Source organism: Haliotis asinina, chromosome 13 (assembly GCF_037392515.1).
Source record: "Haliotis asinina isolate JCU_RB_2024 chromosome 13, JCU_Hal_asi_v2, whole genome shotgun sequence".
Taxonomy (NCBI): domain Eukaryota; kingdom Metazoa; phylum Mollusca; class Gastropoda; order Lepetellida; family Haliotidae; genus Haliotis; species Haliotis asinina.
The window spans coordinates 7,616,934-7,642,388 of NC_090292.1; the positions used below are offsets into that span (position 1 = coordinate 7,616,934).

Genomic DNA, 25,455 nt, shown 5'->3' on the forward strand with positions numbered 1-25,455 from the left:
TGACAGTTACATTTCCTTATGTTTGTGGAAATGTTGGATGAAGTTCTAATATCTCCCTTGAAACAAAAACAACAATCTTCAGCAGCTCAAATAGCAACTCCATAAACTTCAGCTTAAGATGCTAAACTTTCAAGATAGGAAAGCAATCAACTCAGACATTGTCACTTCTGTTCTCGATCAGCAAACAAGACCTGTGTTTTATCAGTTCTCAAAAACATCCCAACTGCACACTTTAATCATATTTACAAACTACCAAATACAGAAGGTGCCAAACTTTTAAATACAGTATGATTTGCAGAGTGATGACATTATTGAAAGTGGCATGACACACATTTTTACAGATCTCCTGTTAAACATGATATGAATATTTCTAATGAAAACTGTTCCTGAAGAATATGTACTTTGATATTCCTTTGACATTTAAAATATTGCAAATGAAAAACTTGTTAAACATCAGCATTCAGACTTATCTATAAATTTCATGAAGTTACAAAATCACTAACCTCAAAAGCAAGAAAACATTGTGGTCAAAACTATGTTCTCAAACAACTGGTTTTTAAACAAACTTTCTGAATATGCCAAGTATTTGTCAATGTTAATTACTGTGGTGTCGTTGCATGCAGCAGAACTTGTCCAGCAAACACAATGACAAGCAGTGTACTTGTAACAGACTAACATCAAAGCCTGGCAGATACATTCGACACGACACCTGTCAACATGATTACTCAGATGCGATGTACTTCAGCTTGTTTCCCAGTGCACTGTTTCCACAACACAAGTTTGGTCAAGTTCACGTTTTCTTTTTAAACATATCCATGAATTAACAATTCAAATATAGATGAAATAACAGCCTGTCTTTCGGTTCCTCAGCCACATTTTCTTTTCTACTGCCCAGCTGTTTCTGTCATGCAAAAGCTCTAAATGAAGCAAGTCTAAATTACCTCAGATTCTGAATTTCTCATATCCCTGGAACTCCTTTTCAATATAAATTTGTTTATTTGTTACAAACAAAATTCTACACGTTTCAGAGATGAAGTGTTAGTCTAGCAAAACAACTGCAGCTGCATATTTGGAACTAATGACATCGTTTCCTAGATGCTCTATAGAACAATGGGGATGTGGTAGTCTAGTGGTTCAGGTGTTTTCTCGTCATGCCAAAGACCTGGGTTCAATTCTCCACATGGGTACAATGTGTGAAGCCCATTTCTGGTGTCACCACCATGATATTGCTGGAATATTACTAAAAGCATTCACTCCACATAACAAAGCACAACAGAGACTATGTTTCCACAGATGTTAATAACGAAATTCATGTTGTATTTTAAAACATGTTTCTCATCCAGCCGAAATCATATAACCTGGGTCAAAGGTTCGTCAGTATAAGCTTAAATTCATGATCAGCTTGTAGCCTGATACTTAAGTCCCCATGTGACCGCTAATTCCCTGTGATCTCATTACAGGTGGGTAGCTGTCGCCCACATCACCCCATCAATTACATCTCCAAGCAGAAGTCAAACTCAGACATGAATATAATGATTCTATGTGATTCCATGGTTCTTGATTGGCCAACCAGGTACTTCTCTAAGACAATTATGATTCCATAACTAAAGTACATTGGCAATGCACACTGATTGAAGCTGTCTAAAGTACTTTGTGTCAAAGATGAGTTCACTCATGGTGGGGTAACCCTGTGGATAAAGTGTTTGCCTGTCGTGCTTATACACCAGGATTCAATAAAGTTTTTAAAAAAGTTACTATTTCTTAAGTCCAGTTCTTGTGTCATCGTGAGATTTCTCTGGTACGTCGTGTAACTCCAAACACACTCACCCCAACCATCTCTCTAAGATGTGGAATAATCTTAATTCTTGAAGTCTTGTAGAGTCAGTGTTCATACCGATAAACACTGAAGGACATTTGGACACTGAGTGAGTGAGTGAGTGAATTTAGTTTTATGCCACTTTTAGAAATATTCCAGCAAAGATCACAATGAGGAACACCTGAAATGGGCTTCACACACTTCACCCATGTGGGGAATCAAACCGTGTCTCAAGCCTGACGAGCATTGCTTTAACCTCTACACTACCCTACCACTCCTATTTTGGACCTTGAGTCACCTGACAGTGACTGGTGAGACATGATACAGGTGACAGGAGTTAAAGGTATGTGTGTAATACGGATGGACATTTGCATTGGGTGACTAACATCTGGCATTGCACAAAGGCTGTACCGGTAGATACTGAGCCCATGGACAAAGAGTAATTCTATCCTTCAGAGAGTCAGCAAGTCAAGAAAAGTGGACTGTACACAATCCTAGTTTGTTTATTATTTTTAGAAATTATCACATAAACTACTGAAGGTCCACTTACATGGATGCCGCTGAATTTAATCTGTAGCTGTGACCTCAGATGATCTTGACCAATTTCAGGGTTAATGTACTACACTAACAAAGTCAAACCCAGTCACGATCAATTCTAACCCGAACCTTCACAAGTCAATAATTCACCTGTGAAAGAAAATAATTATGAGGTATGGTACTTTGTTCATATTATTTTCTAAGAGTATCCCATGAAATATCTACTCATACTATAGTTCAAGATCCCAGTGGTTATCTTTGAACATGAGTATGAATTAATATTTCAATACATACAAAGATACCCCTTCTAAATGCTAGTATCATCTTTGGTATTGGTTAAATTGGCAAATGTTCCAGCATCATGTGAACTCTACAACTGAAATGTAAATATATTGTAATATTTGTTAATCATAATAACACTCATGCATGAAACTACCTTACTGGCCTGAGTTTGATCATGTATTGAATTTCCCTCATCATAAATAAATATGAAATAATTATGCGTATATACATTTTTAGTGACATTGTCACCTTTATGGTACCACGAGTCTGACACTATTTGTTTCAAATGAAGCAGTGTTTCTTGGAAGTCACGTATATATTCTATCCAATGCTCTGGTCATGTTGTAATTAATATTTCACAAATCTCAACGCAAATGCGCCAAAAGGCTGTCAAAATATGCATAAATACCATTTTCCTCCCGACTGAAACTATCAAACGGCGGGCGTCAGAAGTTATAAACACCTCCGAGGTCGCGTGACATGAAATTGACAAAAGCTGAGCGACAGGCGAACTTGCCGAGAAAGGTGGGGAAACTGAAGTCTGTGAATTGTGACAACCTCTCACGACCTGAGAAAACAGCGGGTGTTATAAATCTACTACAGCCATAGATGCCGACGAAAGGCGACAGTGTAGGAACGCGCGGCAATCAAACATTTATTCCCCTCATTATAATGAAATTAACGACGAAATGAACATCGCCAGCTTGCTCTCGGGTTGCCGATTTAGCCTGGGGCCGTAGAAAGGAAATAAAGTCGGTTTTACAAAGGGCTAAATGATTTGTAGACTAAATCAATTACAGTGTATCGAAACCGACTGCGGCATCAAGATGTAATTATATAGATTATAGAGAAGATTTTGAGGGAAGGATTATATTTTCTCTTGAATCACATACGCTAGATATAGATCGAAATATGAATACAGTTTTATGTTAATTTCTTTGTGTGGATTAACACACGCTTCTGGCTATGATAATCGGTTATTATCGATCGCTCGGGGGAACAATGGGATCGTTTGCTGGGGCAATGTAAAGTAAGTGGATTACAAGTTCACTGAAATCGTCACAGGGATCGGACGCTCTTCTCTGCGACGACTCTTCAATGCACCGATCAACCTTCTCGTATTGACCATATATATACATATATATATAATACAATGATCTCTTGAACATTGCCGGGTGGAGACATCGATCCCCTTTGGTGGTAATCCATACCTGATTCCCCTCTATCTCCCCTACCCAACCCCTTCCTTCAAGACCATACCCCCTGCTCCCTCCCCGACTGAACAAAATGCACAGATCAACATTCACATTCCACACGACTGCCCACTATCCCCCCAGTCGTCAATCCCTACCCCAACACACAGACCACCAGAACCCCCGCCCTCCACTCCCTTACCGACTTAGCAAACTGCACACATCAACGTCGTATAAAACGAATCGAACAGGCTGAGTAATATCTTTCAAGACCTGTTGTATAAATAATTTAAAGATCCCGTCATTGCAGTTCATTTCTACTCATGTTCGGGGCGCTTTGTCTAAACGAGCACATGCATTTTTATAGTTGCAGCTTCAGAACGTTAACACGAAATCGTATATACACCACCCGGTAGACTATACATTTATAACTCGCCCCGATGACGTATATTTAACCATACGTTTCAAAGATTGTTTTCCTTAACGTATAGAATCGATATAGCATCAGAGACACGACGGAATCAGTGTCTGGGCCACACCCTCCCTCGATATAAGGCTTTTAGAACAGGCGGGTCTGTTTCCGACCATGCACCTTTATCTATATCCGTCGAAACACGTGTATATGTGAACATTATCTTTGCGCTCTTACAGACGCATGGGGAGTCTTTTTGCATCTTACGTGTTTACCCCACGCACACAGGTCTGCTAACTGTTTCAATCTGCGATCAACTGTCAGTATATCCCGTGCACTAATTAACGACCATTATCCGAGAACAAGGTTCTCAACTACCCATCTCCCGATTTCCCTGGTAACGCCGACACTCGGATTTCTTCGTGTGTTTCCGTAACGATCACTCTCGTCCGACACGCCTCCTCAACAATCTATTGAAAACAATGGTACACTTCAGACCAATTCAAGCTAAATTAAACCTGACAATAAAGATACAGCGATCAATATGTCTAATGATGGAAAGAAGGATAATTTTACTATTTGGAAAACGTTAAGGGTTACGCATTAATTATGTATCTAGGATACACCCAGGATATAGGAGATCTTGGCACCAGCCATAAACGCTTATAAATAGATTTACGATTGGTTTGGGGAAAACGTCATGTACGCATTCTAAAACCTCTTTTAGTAACGACAGTGTACCAATAACTAATTGTATGTTTTGTCCAATTAATTATTCAGTGTCATTACTGGGGGGTCAGCTGTATGTTGCACAGGGGCTTGTATTGCTGAAAATAAAACATCCTGGGTCCAACAAGCCTACACTGATATCCATATACATATAAAGAAGGAAAGGGATGTAACGCGCGCAAAGTTGTCAAACACCCCACTCTTGATTATGGGCAAATACTGGGTGGGAAATTTTGGAATACACAGCCGAAATTCTTTATATGTATATGGATATCAGTGTAGGCTTGTTGGACCCAGGATGTTTTATTTTCAGCAATACAAGTCCCTTGTGTGATAGCCTTTGGGCATGTGCCAACATAAGGTCTAAATATGTCCTAAACAGGGTGCCAGCATAAGGTCTCAACATGTCGTAAACAGGGGGGCAGCATAAGGTCGGAGTATGTCGTAACAGGGTAAAGAATAGAACACGTTTTCTTGTCACACTGATGCGATGTTTTTGGGTGCCATGTTTACCGTTCTTGTTTATGTGTATCTGGATAAATGTGAACTGGGATACGACGACTAGTGTCAAACAAGTCCCAGCTCTTTAGTCTCCACTTACGTCTAGCATGGGTTGCAGAAGGTCAGTTCAAACCCGGATCTTCACGGGTAACCGCAGCTTACCGGTTAATGCCGCACGTGCACTACATGAAATGTAACAGTAAATTTGGCTTTCAGATGTCTCATTCCAAATGCAAATAATTGCGTTCTTGAAAGTTGAAAATACGACATTTTAAATATTTTCGCATCGTTTCATCGGCACGACCCTCCAATACTGAGGACTGGCAAGCAAACATACTCTTACACTCTTATATCCGTCGACATAATGGCAATCAACTTGTAATAAATACAACTCAGACTATAATTGTGGTTTATGCCACTTACGCAGTTCCAATGCTAAGCGAAACTTGCGACCACAGTTTTATTCACCGAGAGAGTATGGTTTTACACCACTTTAAACACCATATACGCAAACCCTTGCAATATCACGGCGAGGGACACCAAATATGGATAACAAACATTCCGTCCCCACGAGGAATCGAACCCTGTCTTCGGTGTGACGCTTTACCCACTAAGCTACCACATCGCCCTATTCATCAAGCAAAATTATATATTAATATCAAGCATTGAGCTCAATACCGCTTATGAATAATCGGTTAGCGTTGACCTTGGGACAGATGTGGCCGATGTAAACACAAACGATGTGATGATTGCATTTACATGTTAAGTCCTCTGTCAATACATACATATATAGAGTGCTAATGCCCAGCTTGTGGGAGTGAAATACGCACTGCTTCTCTTGACAGCCGGAATGACTTGAGCCTAGGTAGTCTCGTGTTATTTCCTGTACAGCACAAGTGAGTGAGATTGTTTAGCGCCGCTTTGACCACTTCTTTAGTTTTGTCACGTTTTGCATCTCACCGTGGGCGAAGAGGTAACGTTACGCATGCGTTGTGGCAAGCACGTGATCAACAATACACTACAACCGAGATCAACTGCTTTAGACTCAGGTCCAAGACACGTGCTTATGGCTTGGAGAGTATAAATAGCTTTTATTCTTATTGACAACTGGGACGATGCTTGAGGACAAAATCTGGTCATATGTCAAACTGGCCTGAACCAGAACTGTTGGGAGTTACCCACCCTTTGCATGGTAGTGATGAGGCGGGCGTACACATGAAATAAGAAACTTCCGGTCTTGCGTAATTACACACTTCCGGATTAAAATACATCTTCAGTGACTGTTACTTTGACGCCATTCCACCTTCATCAAGGGTGTTACTTCGCAAAAAGAACTCTTTAGGGAGTTTGTATTTAAAACGTGAATGAATTCAGGCTTGAGCTCGTCACTGTATGGCTGGAATAACGCCGGTGTGATGTAAAACTTAAACATACTTCACCGTCACCTAAATACAGTCGCAGGTCGAAGTTCACACTGTGGAACGGCGCTCCAGTGAAGTAGGTATGGAAATGGTTTTAAGTTGAATGTTCCGTGACGTGTAGGCGTTTGTCGTAGCCAGCAGCACTGCAGCCTTACCACTGCGGCTTAAAGAAGTTTGATCCAGGACAAACTATGAATGAAATCATCGGCCACGGGGACATTCGCTGGGCCACGACGAACATTTTATCCACTCGGTCGTCATCGATTGGAGAGAGTAAATTGGTTGGTTTTACCCCAAGTTTAGCAGTATTCCTGCAATATCCTGACAGAGGACACAATACATGGGCTTCACAAATTGTACCCACATGAGGAATCGTCTCGAGAGGAACCTCTTAACCACGAGGCTACCCCATTGCCCTCGTAATTACCGAATAACCCAATAGTTCAACGAAAACATCAAGACATCAGCGCATTCGACATATGGACTGATGACCCAATGTCAAGGTCGGATTCTCGTACAGGACCTAATCATATAAAACAGAGCCGAGATTGAAAACAATTTCAATAAATCCACATTGTGGAGACAAAAACCAACGTCAGTTTATCAATCTGTATCTTAATGCTTCACAATTGCCATGACACACACACCAAAGGCAACACGAGCTCGACGGGCATGATAAACATCTTGAATTGTAATCCATTTGTCTTAGGGTCCTTAAAACGTCTCTGTCGACTGATTTATCTTCTCCACAAACTCCGCCGCACGCCGTTCTTTAGCCGAATCCTATAAACACCCTCAGCTGTTATCGTGGACATCGCCATCATATGCTATTTACAACACTGTCCCTAAAACTTTATTTCCGCATTGAGAAGAAAGGTCATTTAACAGACCTTTTCTAATGGCGTTTTCTTAGTTGTGGGATCGAGAAAGGATTTCAACCACTTCGGTAATGGCAGAGACAACCTGCTCAATCACACTGTGTTAAGGAGTAGAAATAACTCTTTATACACTCTCAATAAATCACCATTCGCTTAACCCCTTCTAACCCAAGTGAGTCCGGGTGGTTAAAGTGATTTCAGGATCCTGGTTTCAATCATCTTCCAAATGTTTTGTGAGAGTGTGTTTGCCAGGGATATTGTGTTGCGCCCAGAACAACTCGTGGCAACACGTAAACTGCAGATTTGTAAATTACTTTATAATCAATGTGAATATGCAACGAAGCAGGAGTTGTGTGACCAAATAAGGGTCATTTACGTTTCTGAAGTATATGTGAGTGAATATGGTTTTACGCCGTCTTGAACCCATCAATGGTACGTCGAGTATCAACAGAGATTGGCTGATGCATACTCGGTGTGTATTTCAGTAATATCACGGTGTCTAATATCACGGTGTGTAATATCACGGCATTACTGATCGTGATCATTTGGGGAATAAAACTAGTTAACACAGTCAGGCAAACCCAGCACCTCTGATGTGACGTGGTCATGGCTTGAGGACAGTTTGAAACGGGCGTTGGTCAAAACACGGTGCTATACTGAACGCAAACCTGAGCAATACAACAATTACTGGTGCATGTAGGTGCAGTGTTTGCAATGCTTCAATTTGCCAGTTAGTCACCAGGCTCTGAAATCTACAGGCCGAGTGATATCTGCAGGCCCTGGGTGAAATCTTACAGGCCCATTTTGTCAAACCAATAAAACCAAAATATTCTACACTTACACACAGTTTCTGGCTGTTTCTACAAAATCAGGTAGCGGGTCTACCACAGAGGCGCAGAGAGAAGGTTTTGTTTGTTAAAAACTGATGGTGACTTTCCTATGCATTGAAATAGCGAGATGTGAAACTGTAAATTATCATTATTATGGTTCATGGATAGTTCAGGAACGTTAATATCGCAAAAATTACGCGAAAATTGAAAAAAGGGCAATTTACTGAAGGCCACAATTAGAGGTCTGCAAATATTTAAAACTGCCGGCCCGATACAATATCAGCCGGCGCTGGGCCTTCGGGCCCGTGAATATATGGAACGCTGTGTAGGTGTTTTGTCGAAACATATAGTAGGGTTTCCCACAACTCTTCACTCACTAAGGTTAATCCATTACGTGTGGTCAGTTGAAGGATTTCAAAGAACCACTTAGGCCCTCGTGGGTAGTGAGTTATTGTTACAAATCCAATTATTCAAACGAATACATTCTTTCTCAAAATCGGAGAGAACCTGTGCTACAAAGCTGTAAAATATGAACAGTAGAATGACCATATAGGAATGTGATTATCACTATTGTGACAAAAGGCACCATATATTTCCGTCTTCGCAAAGAAACATTTACAGTAATCCATACAGTCCTTTGAAGCTGGGCCTACAGTCCTAATACTTCCGCCAAATCCTTTAGAGTAGAACCGTTCCATAGATCATAACAACAGTTCGCAGACTTCACGCATGCGCATGTTTACCTAAAAGATATGGAATGGAATCAAACCTTGTAGGACATCAAACAACTCGCTTCCAACAAAGGCAGATATATATGCTCAAAATTTCATCAGTCTGCGCTAGGGACACGCGTCTCGTCCTGTTGTGAGGACGTTCTAGAATAAGCCCCCAGTCTGCGTGGACGTAAGGAACATGGAGAAAGCAAACAGTTGAGAAATGATGCTTAATCTCATCCTCAAATAATTCCTCCGTTCAGATACAGGTTCCGAATCGATCCTCTTTTTCCTTAATTCAACAAAAGAGATTTTGCATTGCGATTACGGGTATTTTCACCGGCAGTATTTTTTCTCCAGTCTGAAAGTCCAAGCTTCTAGGGACAGGGCTATAGCAGGGACCACTTCAATTATGGATTCTAGAGCGTTAAGACAGGCTTGGAGCTAGTGTACGTCCACTCGGGTCTAGGCTGGAGAGTGGCCGTGCTGGGGATATTGTCGGGTGATGGCATTTGGTCGTGCGTGTCTCACGGCAAAAGTCCCGGCACGCCACCGGGCTCTACTAATTTTCAGTCATCCGTCGACGCCGTCCCAGAGCGCTTAATAGGAAGTACACGTCGTTGTATGGAGCTGAAGTATAGCAATTAAATTATTGTGATATATAGATGTTGTCCACCCTTGTCTGAAGAACACTCGGATCAGATCGTCAACTTACGTGATAACTTCCATTTCATCGCATAGAAATAAGAGAGCCTCGTATTGTTTTCCAAAGATGATAACTTTGGAGAACTCACCGTGCGTATCTTTACCTAAAGGGAACCTGGCCACAATAATATGCTACGTGGACATACAAATGGATAACGCAGATTTCGTATATCGATATCACTATAAGGGACACCAGAAACGGGCTTCACATTTTGCACCTATGCGGGGCACCGAACCTTGGCCTTCTGCCTTCGGATCGAACACTTTAACCACTCAATCGTATGGGCATAACAGTTGGAGACAGTAGCAATATGTTTGAGAGTGACATTCAACAAGAATCAGTTCAATGTTACCCCCTTGTGAGCAATATTCCATAAATATCACTGAGGGGGACAACAGGCTTCACAAACTGTACCCATGTGGGGAGTAGAAACCGGGACTTTGGCTTGAAGAGCTAACGAATTATCCACAAGGCTACCTCGACGTCCCCAATAATCAAAACGTCATTCCGGAACCGGAAGTGACATCATATGATCAACATCTGAAGCTGAAACTTCTCATGCTCATGCATGTGTGCCTGTTTTGAACGGCGCGGCTTCCGCGTCGGAATCATATCAAAGCATGGCGACGAACGACACACAACTAATCCAATTTTTATAACAGAAATGGGGCATAATATACTAGATTATCAGGAGCAGTCACTTTATAACCATCGATCTTCATTTTAGTCGGATATTGTATATTCCGCCGCTGATCGATCAGGAGACAACATAAGTGAGGATTCACAACTTAAATCTCCAAGATAAACGCCTTTAAAATCGCAAGCAGCAATAGTGAGCATATGGATGAAGGTATGGTAAGATTATCAAACAAACATTAACTGTGTTTTCCAAACAAACGGTTAAAATATGCCGATAAACGCTTCACCGCGTGGATTTATCAGAATTACCACCGAACGAGTCAACATTGAGAGGGGACCAGATCGTACAGATAAACCTCGGATAAAGCGGAACGAGCAAACAGCCGACGTCTTCCGATTGGTACACCGTTGATGGTGTTTGGTTAGAAGCAAGCGTGAGTTTGTCCCGACGAGAGTGAAAAGAGCTAAACAGGCGACTTGCTACACAAACATACTTGGTGAAAGTGCATAATAATACAGTCTAGCCCAGATGTTTCACCACTTACTGGGTCACAATGATAGCAGGGTTGTTTTCTGTAGCTTTTAACTCACGAGGGACTTACTATATGAGGCTGTCGAGCCAATGGGGACAAGCCGCATTTAGAACGCACACAACATGTATTCATCGCCGGGAAAATTAATCTCGAACTGCATCAAAGTGATGATGAAAACCGTTCATTCAGGATATCCTCAAAAATGTCCCCTTCATAAAGGCACGTCACAAATCATTCTATCAAATACACATCCCTTCATCTTCATTCTTTATGCCAGTCCTTCATTTCGCCTAGGGTAAATACATACGATGAAATTTAATAGCAAATATTCTACTAAAGTGGTTCGTTTCGATAACATATGACTTTCAAATTAGGGCACAATGGACAATGTTAAAGCCGGATATTATCAGTTAATATTGATTGGTTGCCGGTTCTTCTGTGCCAGGCGTGTATAAGGTATAACGTCCTACCCCTAGGATAAGCAAATTCTCACTGACACTTAGGCGCTTGAAAAATTGTTGGGAGGAAATCGCACGCGCCCGTGGGAACACAGTCGTTACTTCAGTGTCTGGAAGAATTTGCTGTTCAATTTGTACAATACATCGTCGTCTAGTTGCGGTTAACGCTGCCCCAGATAATTCAGGAGGATATACGGCTGTTGATCGTCAGACCGTATTAATGTTAGTCACGCTTACACATTGTAACCGCTGTACACACAAGAAAACCAAGTTTAGTAACTAGACGCAGTCTTTATTAAGTTGTCCATTTCCTTTAGTGACTGGTTGCTTTTTGTCTCAATAACAATCCCAGCTATAGAATGAACAATGGAAGAACTAGTGGTTGATAGCATGAGTAGCGATCCACCGTTAGTTTAACACAGCGCTCTTATACGCCACCTGTACACTCTTGGAGACCACTCCATACCTTGACCTAACCGTGAAGATCCGGGTAGAATTGATCTACAACAGCTTATACTTGACGTAAGAGTCGACTAACGGGATGGGATGGTCAGGATTGGGAACCGATGACATGTGTCAACCAAGTCAGCGAACCTGACCATCCGATCCCGTTAGTCGCCTTTATGGCAAGCATTGGTTGCTGAAGGCTCATTCCACCCGGACCTTCACGGGTGCAGATATAAGATCGATGCAGATATTGGTCACCGTATTGTCTGGTCCTGATGATTTACACATCGCCGCCATATACATGAAGTTGAAATATTGCTGAGTGTGGCTTAAAACTCAACTCACCCATGGATCACTAGTGACTCAGTGAGTGAGTTTGGTTTTACGTCGCTCTTAGCAATATTCCAGCGATATCACGGCGGGGGACACCTGAAAATGAGCCTCATCCACTGTACCCATGTGGGGAATCGAACCCGGGACTTCGGCGTGACGAGTGAACGCTTTAACCACTAGGCTACCCCATCGCCCCAAACACTCACTAAGCCTACACGGAAGTAACATTTAGTCCTTGAAATGGGCACATCTAACCAAAAAGGTTTCCAAATATATTCATAAAATATAAAAAGGAGAACCGAGACAGTCTTCATCTTGAGAAATTGTAATTTGACTTGCCACATATCCTAGACTTGCATAGGCGGCAGTGGGTGTATTTGTTTCAGGATGTGTACGGCCGACTACGGGAGTATCCGCTTTCCAACACGGTGGTTGTAGTACAACACACAAAGGTCACGTGTTAACACTAGACAGTTCACTTCCGTGTTCCTCATTCAGAGCTCCTCGTTTTTTCAGAACACGAGAATTCTCTTCCTGTGGTGTCTATCTTTGTATCGTTTTACAAATATCATATATTCAACGGCTTAAAAAAAGAACACAATTTCTAACGCGTCAAAAAAACTAACCTCAATACAGCGTAGGGCTGTAGAAAAAATGTTGTACAAGAAAAAGAAAATGCGATAAAGTTGAAAGTGAGTTCAGCTCCGGGGCTTCCTCATTCTTTGCGTCTTGATTTCACAGATATTTTTCCATTCCATAAAACTCGGAACAGCGTTAAACAGAGCATCTCTACAGTTGGGGAAAGATGTGTTTATCTGACGCTGCTTCTGCAATACAGGTCACAACGGTTATCTTGTGTTATCCGTAAAAATAACCTTTTCCTCAACAGGAATGTCACTGTTGTAAACTGACTGCATCTTTTCCTCATATCGGAACATGAACAGACGACCAGCGAGAAGCCTTTCCTAGATCCTAACTCCGACGCCACATTATATTATTATCAGATTTTCATCCAGACCATGACGGAGAAAGAGAAAGAGGGAGAGAAAGTGTAAGTACACAAGAGAAGAGCAACTTACGTCTTGCGTTATTAAAATGAAGCTGGTGACAAATAGGGATAGCGATAGGGATAAAACGGCCTGAAATCAGGTGAGAGGCAATGCAGAATTGATGCTGTCTAATTTTGCTGAACAGCCAATCAGAATCCTGTATTTTCATAGTAGAATTTTCATGGTAGAATGCGGTATTTGGTATTTGGTGGTGAGGTGGTATTGGACGCTGAGGCGATATTTGGCGGTGAGGCGGTACTTTGGCCGTGAGGTGGTACTTGGGGCTGAGGCGAATGTGGACGAGGAACGAATAATAAGTTTACAATGACGTAACGTTGGCGTTTTTCGACAGGGAGAAGAAGGAAAAAGACATGTTTTCCTGTGTGATAAGATTCATCAGCGCATGCACAATATTTGTTCCCGTAGATGTCATGACCGACAAAGCATATTGAACTGATTACATACACAGCTCCACTGCAGAATTCTGTATTTAACACAGATAATATAATCATTATTCTGCTTTGGTGGCATCATTCATTTCCTCAAATTATGATAAGTTGTTTCGTTGGGTTTGGATTGGGGTATTTTTCTTGGAAAATTACTGACGTTGAATGATAGGCGATGGAAAACTGGTACAACAAATCTGAGGTAAATTATTTATCTCAGGAATGAAGGCGGATTACTGTGATCGTACCTAAGAAAGGGGATTACTTAAATATACATACACCCGAAAACATCGGACGATGATTAAGTTGTAATAACGGGGCTTAATGCAAATTCGGAAGCATTTCTGAAAATATCCAAGTCGAGTTAAATCCCATTTGTGACGTCACACGTACAAATTATAAAATAGCTGAGCCTATCAAATGCGATACAACAGGAAATTCGAGATTTCCAAAGACCCGAGAAATATTCGGAATGCGTAGGTTATAGTGCGGGCGCGCATGCGCTGCACACGTGCCCTTGCTATGAAATAATCCTTTCATATTCAACACGCAGCTATTGAAGTACTTGGTCTCGGGGACTGATTAGCGAACTATTACTCTCATTACTTCGTTAGAAGAATTTTACCTAGCAGGATTACACAATTAGCGTCAATTTTCATTCTTTACGAGTTGGGGGTAGGAGCATTCTTTCCCAACCGCTCAGTGGAATATGATGGGGAACAGTACATGTTGTAGCAATTAAGAGGATATAGTGTCGGCAACTGGGATCCCCCTTCAGTTTTATCTAACGCTTGTGGGAGGGTAGTTGGAGATGGGGGTCAGCTAGCTGTATATTACAAACAGGATATCCTTTTACGACTCGCAGCTAGATTACCAAGTGTGAAGTAACATCTCCAAGGGATGCGCGCTGTTGATGAAAGTGTTCTAGGGCAGTATACTGTGAATGGCGAGCGGATTTGGTGTGTGGTAAAAAGTACCGGGTGTGTGTTGAGTAAGCATGCTTCAGATCGTGGCAGAATATGCAGAGTGTGTATTTTACGACTCCTTGTTAATATTCCTGCCCACTATCCTGGCACTGTGTCTGGGGGTCTGCGCACACCCCAGACCCGTGAAGATCCGCGAGAATTGATCTTCAGTAACCCATGCTTGACGGAAGAGGTGACTAACGGGATCGAGTGGTCTGACTCGCTGATCTGGGTTTACGCGTCATCGTATTTCATCGTACATAGATGCTCATACCGTTGATCACTGGATTGTCTGGTCCACACTCGATTACTTACAACCGTCGCCATATAGCTGGGGTAGAGCTGAATATGGCGACAAGCAAACTTTATTTTCACTTCCACCTAACCCTTTCTCTAATACAGAACCATCCAAATAGACGCAAGTCTAGATTTTGCACCAGGAACCGAATCTCCCACCACTGGGGCTCCTGTTCAACTGAAATAAGTTGGGGATTTGTTTCGCTCAGAATTGAACACGTTTTCACATAAAGTAGGGTGAGTACACGTGCACGGTTATTGGGACACAATGTATCCCCCACTTAATCTTAATCTCAAACCACGAGCAACTATCCTCTTACAGGGTCAAAATGCCATTGAACTTATCTGTTCGCTGGCTCAGTGAACGGGTTTAATTACCATCACAAATTACCAACTTTAATTACCAGCACAAATTACCAACTGTACTTCACAAAGTTCCCCAGCTTCACTTGAAACAACATCCTGTGCGGAAACATACCAGACGTAAGGGAAACCTTCCATCACAAACAGGGTATACCATCTCACAGTGCCACGAGGATAAGAACAGGATAATAATGGAATTAATATTAACATTGTAAAATAAATTACATTTCGAAAACTGTTCACGGCGTGTTGACGAAAGCACAATTCTCTTTTCACGGACGGTGTATTTCAAGCCCCATATGAGTCAGGTTCAAGCAATCTAACCTCTCCTATTTAAAACCAAACCCACATGTTTGTTTTCGCATGCATCAAAACCACTCTCCCGAAATCCCAGCCCAATTGCGCTGTCGATAGCTTGGAATGAAATTATGTCATATTCACCATATGATGTCAATTTCACCGGCTGCATCGAACACGGGGAAACCCGCGGGATGCGTGCGCACTTCTGCCCTTCACACATGTAATATTGGGGGGAAGTGATGGGTTTCCAGACAGCTCAGGCATGCTGGTTCCCACGCTTGAGGTGCCAAAGTGGGGATGTTTTCAGTGCGAGGACATACAAAATATTGTGTAATTAAAACATTACAGCACACTTGTTACGCATTTATGTGACATGCGTTCTTTGTGAAGTGGTAGTAATAAATTATAGCTTAGACTCTGAATATATGTAATTTCAAATCCTCGAAGGGCACTTACAAGTGGAATGCATAATAAAAAACAAAATTCTTGCCTTTCCGATATAATTTTGACAGTAGCACATAAATCCATATAATTTGAAAAGGAGCCCCAGTGGGGTGGAAAATTCAGAACGTGTCGAAATCTAAGTTGCCCCACTTACGGCTTAGGCATCGCAGGGAGGCCTAGGCAGTCGGTAAAATAGTGTGGTTTAGGGGCTGTTAGACAAGTGATGGTAGTTACGATATCCACAGAGTTACACAGAGAGACATATGTTCGTCGAAATGTTATTTGTACCTGACTGACAAAATTAATTAGATCCAGTTATGGTAAGTCCTTGCTACCTGTTCATTTATACGATTACATAACGCTTGTGGTAATACCATTAAATGTAATATGGGCTTTGAATCCTGTCAAACAGAAAATGTCCTTACATCAACAACATAAAGCCGCTTTATTTGTAAAATATGTACTTGAGTGGGCCGTACTCTCCTAGGCTTACGATTTCATACTAAACAACTATTTGAACAGGAAGATCAGACCATTACTGTGACGTACTGGTCACCTGCAACAGGTACAGTCCCTACCAACAGCGATGTGTTCACATTCAGTGTGCATGTCCTCTGCTTATGCATGTTCACGGGTGAAACAAAGCGTTACTCTCTTTCTTAAATACATTAAATTCGTATATCACACACCAACTTCGGCAAAAGGTTTTCGACGATTGTGCGAAATTAATAGGTGAGCACCCTGATGGACGCGATACAGCCCATTTTTTACGAACACTGACACACCTCATAAACGAATAGGAATTATCTTAAAAATTGAGATAAAAACCGTTTCGATTGCCCTCTTTCCATATAATCTACAACTATGTTTTCCCAACTGAAATAAACATGAGTACACATACCAGACAATCCAAACCAATGATCGTTGTGTTAATACTTATATGCATTATTGACAATGGAAAACAGGTCGATAACGTTCTATATTAAACCAACATGATGATGACGCGAATCAATTAGCCAGCTGAGGACAGGTTTGAGCAAGGAGACACTCGTGATATGAGTTTTCTCAAATTTTTGTTCTGAACCATCATTTCCATGCCTCGCTTAAATAGTACCGAGTAAATTACGTAATATGCGGAGTAGGGGCCGGTATTTTTGCTGCCCTGCCCCGAATGTGTATAATTTATATCTGATTCACACTAGGGAATATCGTGTTTCAACACTGCTAATGCTAGCCTTGGTTCATGTATATTTTATCGTCATTCCGAACGAGGCAAAGCGTTATGACTCGTATGTCAGATCGGTTTGTTTCTAAGGTAGGATATAAATACATTTATCTACATCCCAATACATCGTTCATCATTTGTATAGATCCAATTTCACATCATTGACCTTTCGGTGTTGAATCAGCCAGCTTAACCGGTTGTTTTCATGCAGAGAAAGAATACTCGTGTTTCTAACGTATTCGGTTCAAAATGAGTTATAAAACATTCCTTCTTGAACTGGTAAGCGTGAGTTTTAATGGAGTTTAACGATTGATTTCCATGCGAGAGATTAGATAGGCGTTGATATATTATACAAGTAAATTACCATGGTCGGATCAATGGGGTTCCTTTAAGTCAAGACTTGGTTTTCCTAATGGCTGATTTCAGAGGCCACACTGGGTTATTTGTTTGAAGAACAGTTTGGGGTCCAGTTTCTTTCGAGGTCAGTTTCCCTCACCGAGTATAAAAAGATTGAAACCCAGGGTCAGGCTATGTCTTCTGATCCCAGAGGTAATGTAGGAAAGTAACGATTTTGTTACCTCTCTAAAGAAAATCTTTCTCGCTGCAAAACAGGTCGTTGCGTCTCGAAGCCAGCGACCTATGGTGGGCGTGGGTGAAGTATTTGTCGTAACGCACGGCTTGGTGTTCTCGCTCGTGATCAGATCCCCATCATAAGTAAATTATCCCAGATGAGGCGGCTAACGTGTCAGCGAGAGCAGCCCTCGTCCCGACTGATGTTTGGGGAAAGACGCTCGACCTGTTCAGGAAATGTGTATCTGAAGCTCTGGGTCATGAAACTAGTGACCCACAGCAGTCTTGTACTTTCTGACGATGCTCTGGGTTAAGTGAGTGCGGATGTTACCGTTTCGATTGAACGCTCTGGCATGACAGCCCCGTAGTCCCAAGCAGCTTGCACGCTCAATGTTTTCTCTGTCGCTTCATAATTATGACAGTCGGTATTCGATACTCGTAATAAAATGAATACCGTGGCTTTTTCCCTGGCATAATAGCCTGCTCTTTCGAATCGACATCAAAAACCCTCCGCACGAGACTTTCCAAAGGGCCTGTGTGCTGGGAACAGAAGCCTTCTTTTCGATCTGGACGAGCAGTCTTTCAAATCGCCATAGTGTTCTCGCAGCTGATCAATAGGTAGCTCTCGACAGGACCGACCTCCAAACTGACAGGTATGGAGTTCGGGATACTCGCTTCACTGTCCATACAAGCCATTGCAGGACGGTGGACATTTGTGTACTGTAATGGGCGCCTGCTTCACTAACATTGTCCTATTCTATTCACTTATGAAAACAATATTCAATACATGTAATTGCAATATGTGATGCAGTAGCTGCCGCTATTTATATACGGTGTTTTATCACATAATGTTTCTGCTGATAGGAGTTTGGGGGGGGGGCATTGTTTATCCTGATCTGGGGAAAAGGTGGTTGCAACTGTCACAAGGAACTTGAACGTCAAAATCTGCTGAGTATGTCAGTAATACAAGTCTTTGCTTGTGTCGGCCGTGATCCATTTCAAACAGCTCTTCAAGGAATGTGATCGAACAATGTTCAGTGAATCCGACAGGTTTCTAATTACCATGGCTGGATCAACGGGGTTCCTTTTAGTCAAGAGTTGGTTTTCCTAAAGGCTGATTTCGAGTACTGTGATTTTTTGGTTTGGTTGTTCTTGACAACAATATATAGCACAGACTGGAAGTGTGTCTTTAAATACTTCATCTGTAGGAATCAAAGACAGGTAATTGATAGGATTAACTGTAACGTTGATAACATTCTTTCCTGACATTGATGTTTAAAAGTAGCTCGAGACAAAGAGATGTTGTTTTGAGGTATCATTTTAACAGATGGAGCTGCGCCGAAGTAGATGTCCGCACTACTACATATCGTGGCATTTGATTCTTAAAATAACATCGATACGAACCGTTCTGGTAAATTAATTATAAACTTCCGACAACATGAAACCAAACGATGGATCGGCGTGCTTCTTCAATTATTATCAACATCAGATGCATTATCAAGTGCCTGGGAATGCACGCTGAAACTTCCACCCACAATTCAACGGCACGATGGTGATAATTGAAAATAATCGGTATCGATCCGCGAGATAGTATCAAATAATTCCGACAAATCTGAGAACCAGCCATCAATTAACACAACGAGAGGGGAGAAAACTCGCGATATTATACGCATAATGAAATACGAAAAGCAGTTTGTTCGGGACCAGTCGTAGCAGGTTTCATTCATGTTTCCCCAAAGCACACCTCCGGGTGTTATGACTGTTATCGCTCTCTGCGTGTAATAATGAGTCACATGATGTTACAAGGTTTTACACAATGTAGCATTTCATCCATTACATCCCACTATTTCTGTTACAGCGCGGTATGTACCAGTGCATATCGCCCCAGCAATATGTTCTCCATTTCATCCAGATCATATTCCCCAGTATCACCGGCCAACTAATTATTCCTGTGTCTATGTGTGATAACATTCCCATATATCATTCACGATATCAACATGTAGCGTGAAAATGTGACAGTCAGTATTCAACACTCAAGTCCATCTTTTATTGACGTATTTAAGCTTGATCGTCATTTGTGTACGATGCAGAGTATACTACATAGTAGGGTTATTTATCAATTAACAGTTAATGTAAAATACAGTTACATATCTTTCATGGTACAATGTTTCTGACAAGATCGTCATTTTGTAAATTCCTTGTTTACAAGAGATATTTGTCAATTAACCTAACATTAACCTTGCAAACCGGTAGTTTGAGGTAACTCTTTAATTTACAAGACATGATGTTTTTATAAACCCCATTTAGAGTTGATAGCACATATATTAACAGTGACAGTGGCAAGGTAGTATGGCTTACTCCATTTCAGTGTGAATGAAATAATTCCATGGAATTACTTCTAACAATAGCTGTAAAAAAGTCTATATTCGCCCTGTACGCTTCATTCAACGACGGTAACAGCTTGCACGACAACACCGGTCAAATGATAACATACTGAGTGATCTATCGCTTGTAGGTGGGAGGGTGTACTAAGTTTTAGTCGAAAGGTCTGTATCAACGTTCATATGGATTTTCAAGCTCAACAGAGGTTGATATCTTACTGTATTTAAGTCTCATTCCCTATCGTTTCTAAGCCCATGACGAAATCTCCGCGCTAGATAGTGCTTGCTCCTTCAAACAAATCACTTGACAATAGCCATTGTATAGAGTAGAGATAACGAGAGTAATACGGGGGATGGTGTCAAGAGTCACGTTCAAGTTTAACGAGACCTCAACTGCACACTGCGACAGCCATAAAGTAATTGATATCATTTTTTCATAACAGTACATCTTGCAGTGTTGTCTGTTAATTATTGTAGTATGTGCGAACACAGGACGAGGAGTGCTGGTCAACATGTCTGTTGATAAGTGTATATAATAGGGGGCGTGTCCCGGCAAGATTACACACGACACTGGACTCTCCATCCAGATGCTCCAGAACAATGAGAAACGGACTTTGAGTAGTATGCAAGTATTGTCACCGTTTCACGTAATTTCAAAGTTCAAAGAGTATCTATATTTACGGCTTGCCATTCGCAGGGACGAACAAATTTTCGCACACATTGTAAAGAGAAAAGAATTTCTAACCAAACAGTCGCATACAGCTTAATCCATTCGCGAATTGTCGAACTGGAATTTGAAACTGGTTTGTGAAAGTGGCCGGGCGAGCAGTTCATGAATCCATGCTTATTTTATAACCCCGTTCGTTTCATTCCAATAAACATGTCCATTTAATGCGACCCCAACTGAAAGACGATTTCGTGTAATCTTTTATGGTAGCGTGAACATGTACCGTCCTAAAGCCTTGCCCGCTGGAACGGGGAGATTTAGCATTGTCGATGGCAGGCTATTGAGCAGTCATTCATTCTCTGTACAGTATTTAATACAAGCCGATAATAAACCTCAGAGACGATTATGAATTTAGGAATTTCACTTGAGCTGTAAAGAGATAAACTGGTGGCGATATTTTCTTCAGAAATGGGCGTTCGCTTGTGCACCGGGTGCCGCCTTTTATCAGTACATACACCTGTTTACTCCACAGGTGAAAATATGCAAATGAGTATTCGCTGCATTAACATCATAATAGCGTTAAATGTGGAAACATGGTCGTATTATATAGAGTAAACAGTGTTTACACATAGTAAATACAAGGACCACATCATCAACAGCGTGTAAACTGCCTCTATCACGTGAAATTGTTGCATTTCAACAGTTGACTGAACACGAGATATCGTCAGCTCACATCAAAAGTCTAAGGTTTCCTTCGTTTCAACACGGTCGTTGTAAAACGCCCCCCCTACACGAAATTCACGTGGTGGGTTGTCAAAAATAGCACGCACGCCCATGGGGTGGGACACGGGCAGCGACAGCCCTGGGGGTGACGGAATCTCACGCCTGGGGTAGTAAATACTGAGCGAATCTTACCTCTTCTTCTGGTGTGGTGTTGACAGAATCCATGCTCTGTGATAGCGCAATAGTCGTCTCTGTGTTAAGCCCAGTAGTGGTGTGGTTCGCCATTTCATTAGATCTCATAGTGTTCAAGGCTCGGTAACCCCTCTATAGTTGTGATGAGGCGCTACGGTGTCCAAGCTTTCGACGATATCACGGCAATGATAGAGTCAGGGAATCCCACCGCGCCGAGAGCTCACCGCTAGCTAGCCGTGTGTGATGGTGAACAGAAGATATATTGTGAGGAGAAAAGGATAGAGGGAAGCTACTGTTCCATCAAGCTATATCCGAATAGTTCATGTGGGTAACAGGTCGGCGTTAGTGTAACTGACAGACTATGAAGCGGACTCGTACACCTCCCGATTTATTTTGTTATTCAAATGCACGCACATTCAGTCAGTGACGTCACACGTCAGTCCCGGCATGCTTTGGCGACCTCTGACCCCGCGCGAGCTGCTTTTGTCTTGCGTTAAGCTCGCCTATCGTTATTGGCCATTCAATGAGGAAAAAAATACGCGATTATCAACCTGAGAGGAAAATGTTAGCCGATTATGAGGAAAATCCCTTCTGTTTGGTCTACACTTGAACGAGTGACGTGATTTTCTGCCTTGCTACATGTAGGCGACACACATACACGCCCCCTTACAGTGTTACAATGTTGCTAATGAGGTCGGATAATTATCGACAATACAGCTCGAACTAAAACATTGCATGAAGAGAGTTGCTGACATTTAGACTAATTTATATCCCAGATGTGACCTAGCCTGCACTGTGCCGTTCAGAATAGCTATACAGGTCTCGGCGGAAAAAAAATCGAAAATATTTCAGCCCGACTCTAGACAAGGTTATTGATTTTGGAGTATTAGGTTTTTCAACACGTGCTTTGAAAGTTAATGTAAAGATGTACACGAAGGTTTGCAGGCAGCATTGATCTGCACCCGGGCCCCTTTGTTTGAGCCCTGGTGATCACAGTCTGACGGAGCTAATTAACGCAGGGCGCTCCTCGGTGCACTTGATGTCGTTGTTTAGCGAACAATGTACCTGTCTGATCAGGTAAATTCACGTGTAAAATATTATCGAGTTAGTCGTTCGTCTATAATTATTGCTTGACAACAAGTATTTTCCTCCATCGAATGTGTTTTTAAAAATTGCCATAATTTGAAAATAGGTATGTTTACTGAAGCTGCTTAGTTTCCACATGTTCCACGCACGTCTACCTGAACGACAGGTCACTGGGTTTGTTAGCGTAAGAGCTTGTTGTTATTGATGTATTAATAACAACGGTGATCTAATACTTTAATACTTGATCATAAAATGTCATGTGACACAGCAGGTGTTTGAGCAATACGGATCACATTGTTTGACCGATGGGGAACACTACTGGAATGTGCGGGAGGTGTTTGACTGGATGTGTTTGACTGGTGAGGGTTGCAACTTGGAAACAATGTTTGATGGACGAGTAAAATATTTGACGAAAACTTTTAATTGTTTGACAAACAGATGCCATAAGATAAATATCGAAACAAGAAAGTGTTTGACAAGCTATCTGCTTGCATGTTTGATCTGTGCAGCTATTGAGCGATTGATACAAGATGTGGCTCGACCTCACGGTGTTTGACAGAGGAATAGAGTGTTTAATAGGAGATAATTTGTTTGGAAGGTGTATGTTATTTCATAGAATATGTTTGTCTGACATTGTTATATACATTATATCATATGTCTTGTTATTGTGTCTCACTATGTACCTTGCTTATGTAGCATACAGCTTCTAACTGTTATGATAAGGATCATATATGTATATTTAGATATCGTTGTACCTTTTATGTTTATATTTGTAGCTTAATGAATATTGCCACTGATCCTTAATGGAACGTCATACAATAAATATCGTTTCTTGTCTTATCTAAGACAGACCGATGAAGTGTTTGGCATAAGATCAACAGTTTTACTGATTGACGTATGAATGCTTGACATATGACATAGTGTTTATCGGATGTGATATGGTGCTAAACGTATGATATGGTGTTTATCTGATGGGATATGGTGCTTGACATATGATATAATGTTTAACGGATGGGATATGGTGCTTGACATATGATATAGTGTTTATCTGATTAGATGTCGTGCTTGACATACGATATAGTGTTTATCTGATTAGACGTGGCGCTTGACATATGATAAAGTGTTTAACTGATGGGATATGATGCTTGACGTATATAGTGTTTAATGGATGGATATGGTGCTTGACATGTGATATAGTGTTTATCTGATGGGACATGGTGCTTGACATATGATATAGTGCTTATCTGGTTAGATGTCGTGCTTGACATATGATATTGTATTTATCTGATGAGATATGGTGCTTGACATATGATATAGTGTTTAATGGATGGGTGATAATGCTTGACATATATAGTGTTTAACGGATGGGATATGTTGATTGACATATGATATTGTATTTATCTGATGAGATATGGTGCTTGACATATGATATAGTGTTTAATGGATGGGTGATAATGCTTGACATATATAGTGTTTAACGGATGGGATATGTTGATTGACATATGATATAGTGTTTAACGGATGGGTTATGGTGCTTGACATATGATATAGTACTTAACTGATGAAATGCAGTGTGGAACGCAGCGTACAGTATACCCAGCGGTATATGGTCTGAAGGAAGAGGTTGGTGATCATTAGATCCCGTACACAATTGATTCAATAGAGTTTGAGATAGGGCACAATGTGGTACTTATGGGCGTACAAAGATTAGTCGTTTCGACAGTAGTATCAGCAATATCGTGGTGATAATATCAGCGACACAAGTTCCGTTGATCGTAGTTGCATTGCATCAGAATGATATTAAATAATCTGATAATGAATGATCGACAACAAAGACAAATGCATTAATACACTGTGTGTACACGAATGAGGAAGGTATCCATTACTGTGCGCCATTCGGGCGAGGCACCCAGACAGAACAATGTCTCTATTTCCAGGAATAGATAACTCTGCCTGAATTTAGACACTCGAACAGAGTAGCCAAGTTGCACAAAACCCATCAAGGTCCATTTCGTAATAGCTGCGACTTCAGCCAATCATCATAAACCTTCCCAAAGACGCACTAAAGTGACGTCATCAAAGACCCTAACGTACTCACAGACTGGGCTACCGTCTATAAACCCTGTGCGGTGCTATCAACGCATCCGGCATCTTACCTTTTCATTTCATGAGACTGGGTTTCTCTCTTGGCGTTTTGTTTGCATGTCCGGTGTGATTGTAAACAAGTAAATGGATGTTTTCTGTTGTTTAATGTTCAATGCCTGCTGTGAAACAGCTGTCTGTAGATACTCGCGTCTGGATCAAACCATTAAGTGATCG

General features: G+C 41.4%; 1 protein-coding gene across 14 annotated transcripts in view; it reads right to left on the minus strand.

Annotated features, from left to right (window-relative positions):
• The window catches only part of LOC137259718 (protein couch potato-like), a 166,286-nt gene extending 143,811 nt beyond the window's left edge, over positions 1-22,475 (minus strand). For 6 of the 14 annotated variants that reach the window (XM_067797319.1, XM_067797315.1, XM_067797309.1 and 3 more), the window contains exon 1: positions 22,051-22,413. In XM_067797319.1, the coding sequence (XP_067653420.1) occupies positions 22,051-22,158 (108 nt within the window). In that variant the 5' untranslated portion in view covers positions 22,159-22,413. Of the gene's footprint in view, positions 1-22,050 lie in introns of all 14 variants that reach the window. The other 8 variants (XM_067797316.1, XM_067797318.1, XM_067797321.1 and 5 more) reach the window with 4 other exon arrangements.
• Positions 22,476-25,455: the final 2,980 nt, after the last annotated feature.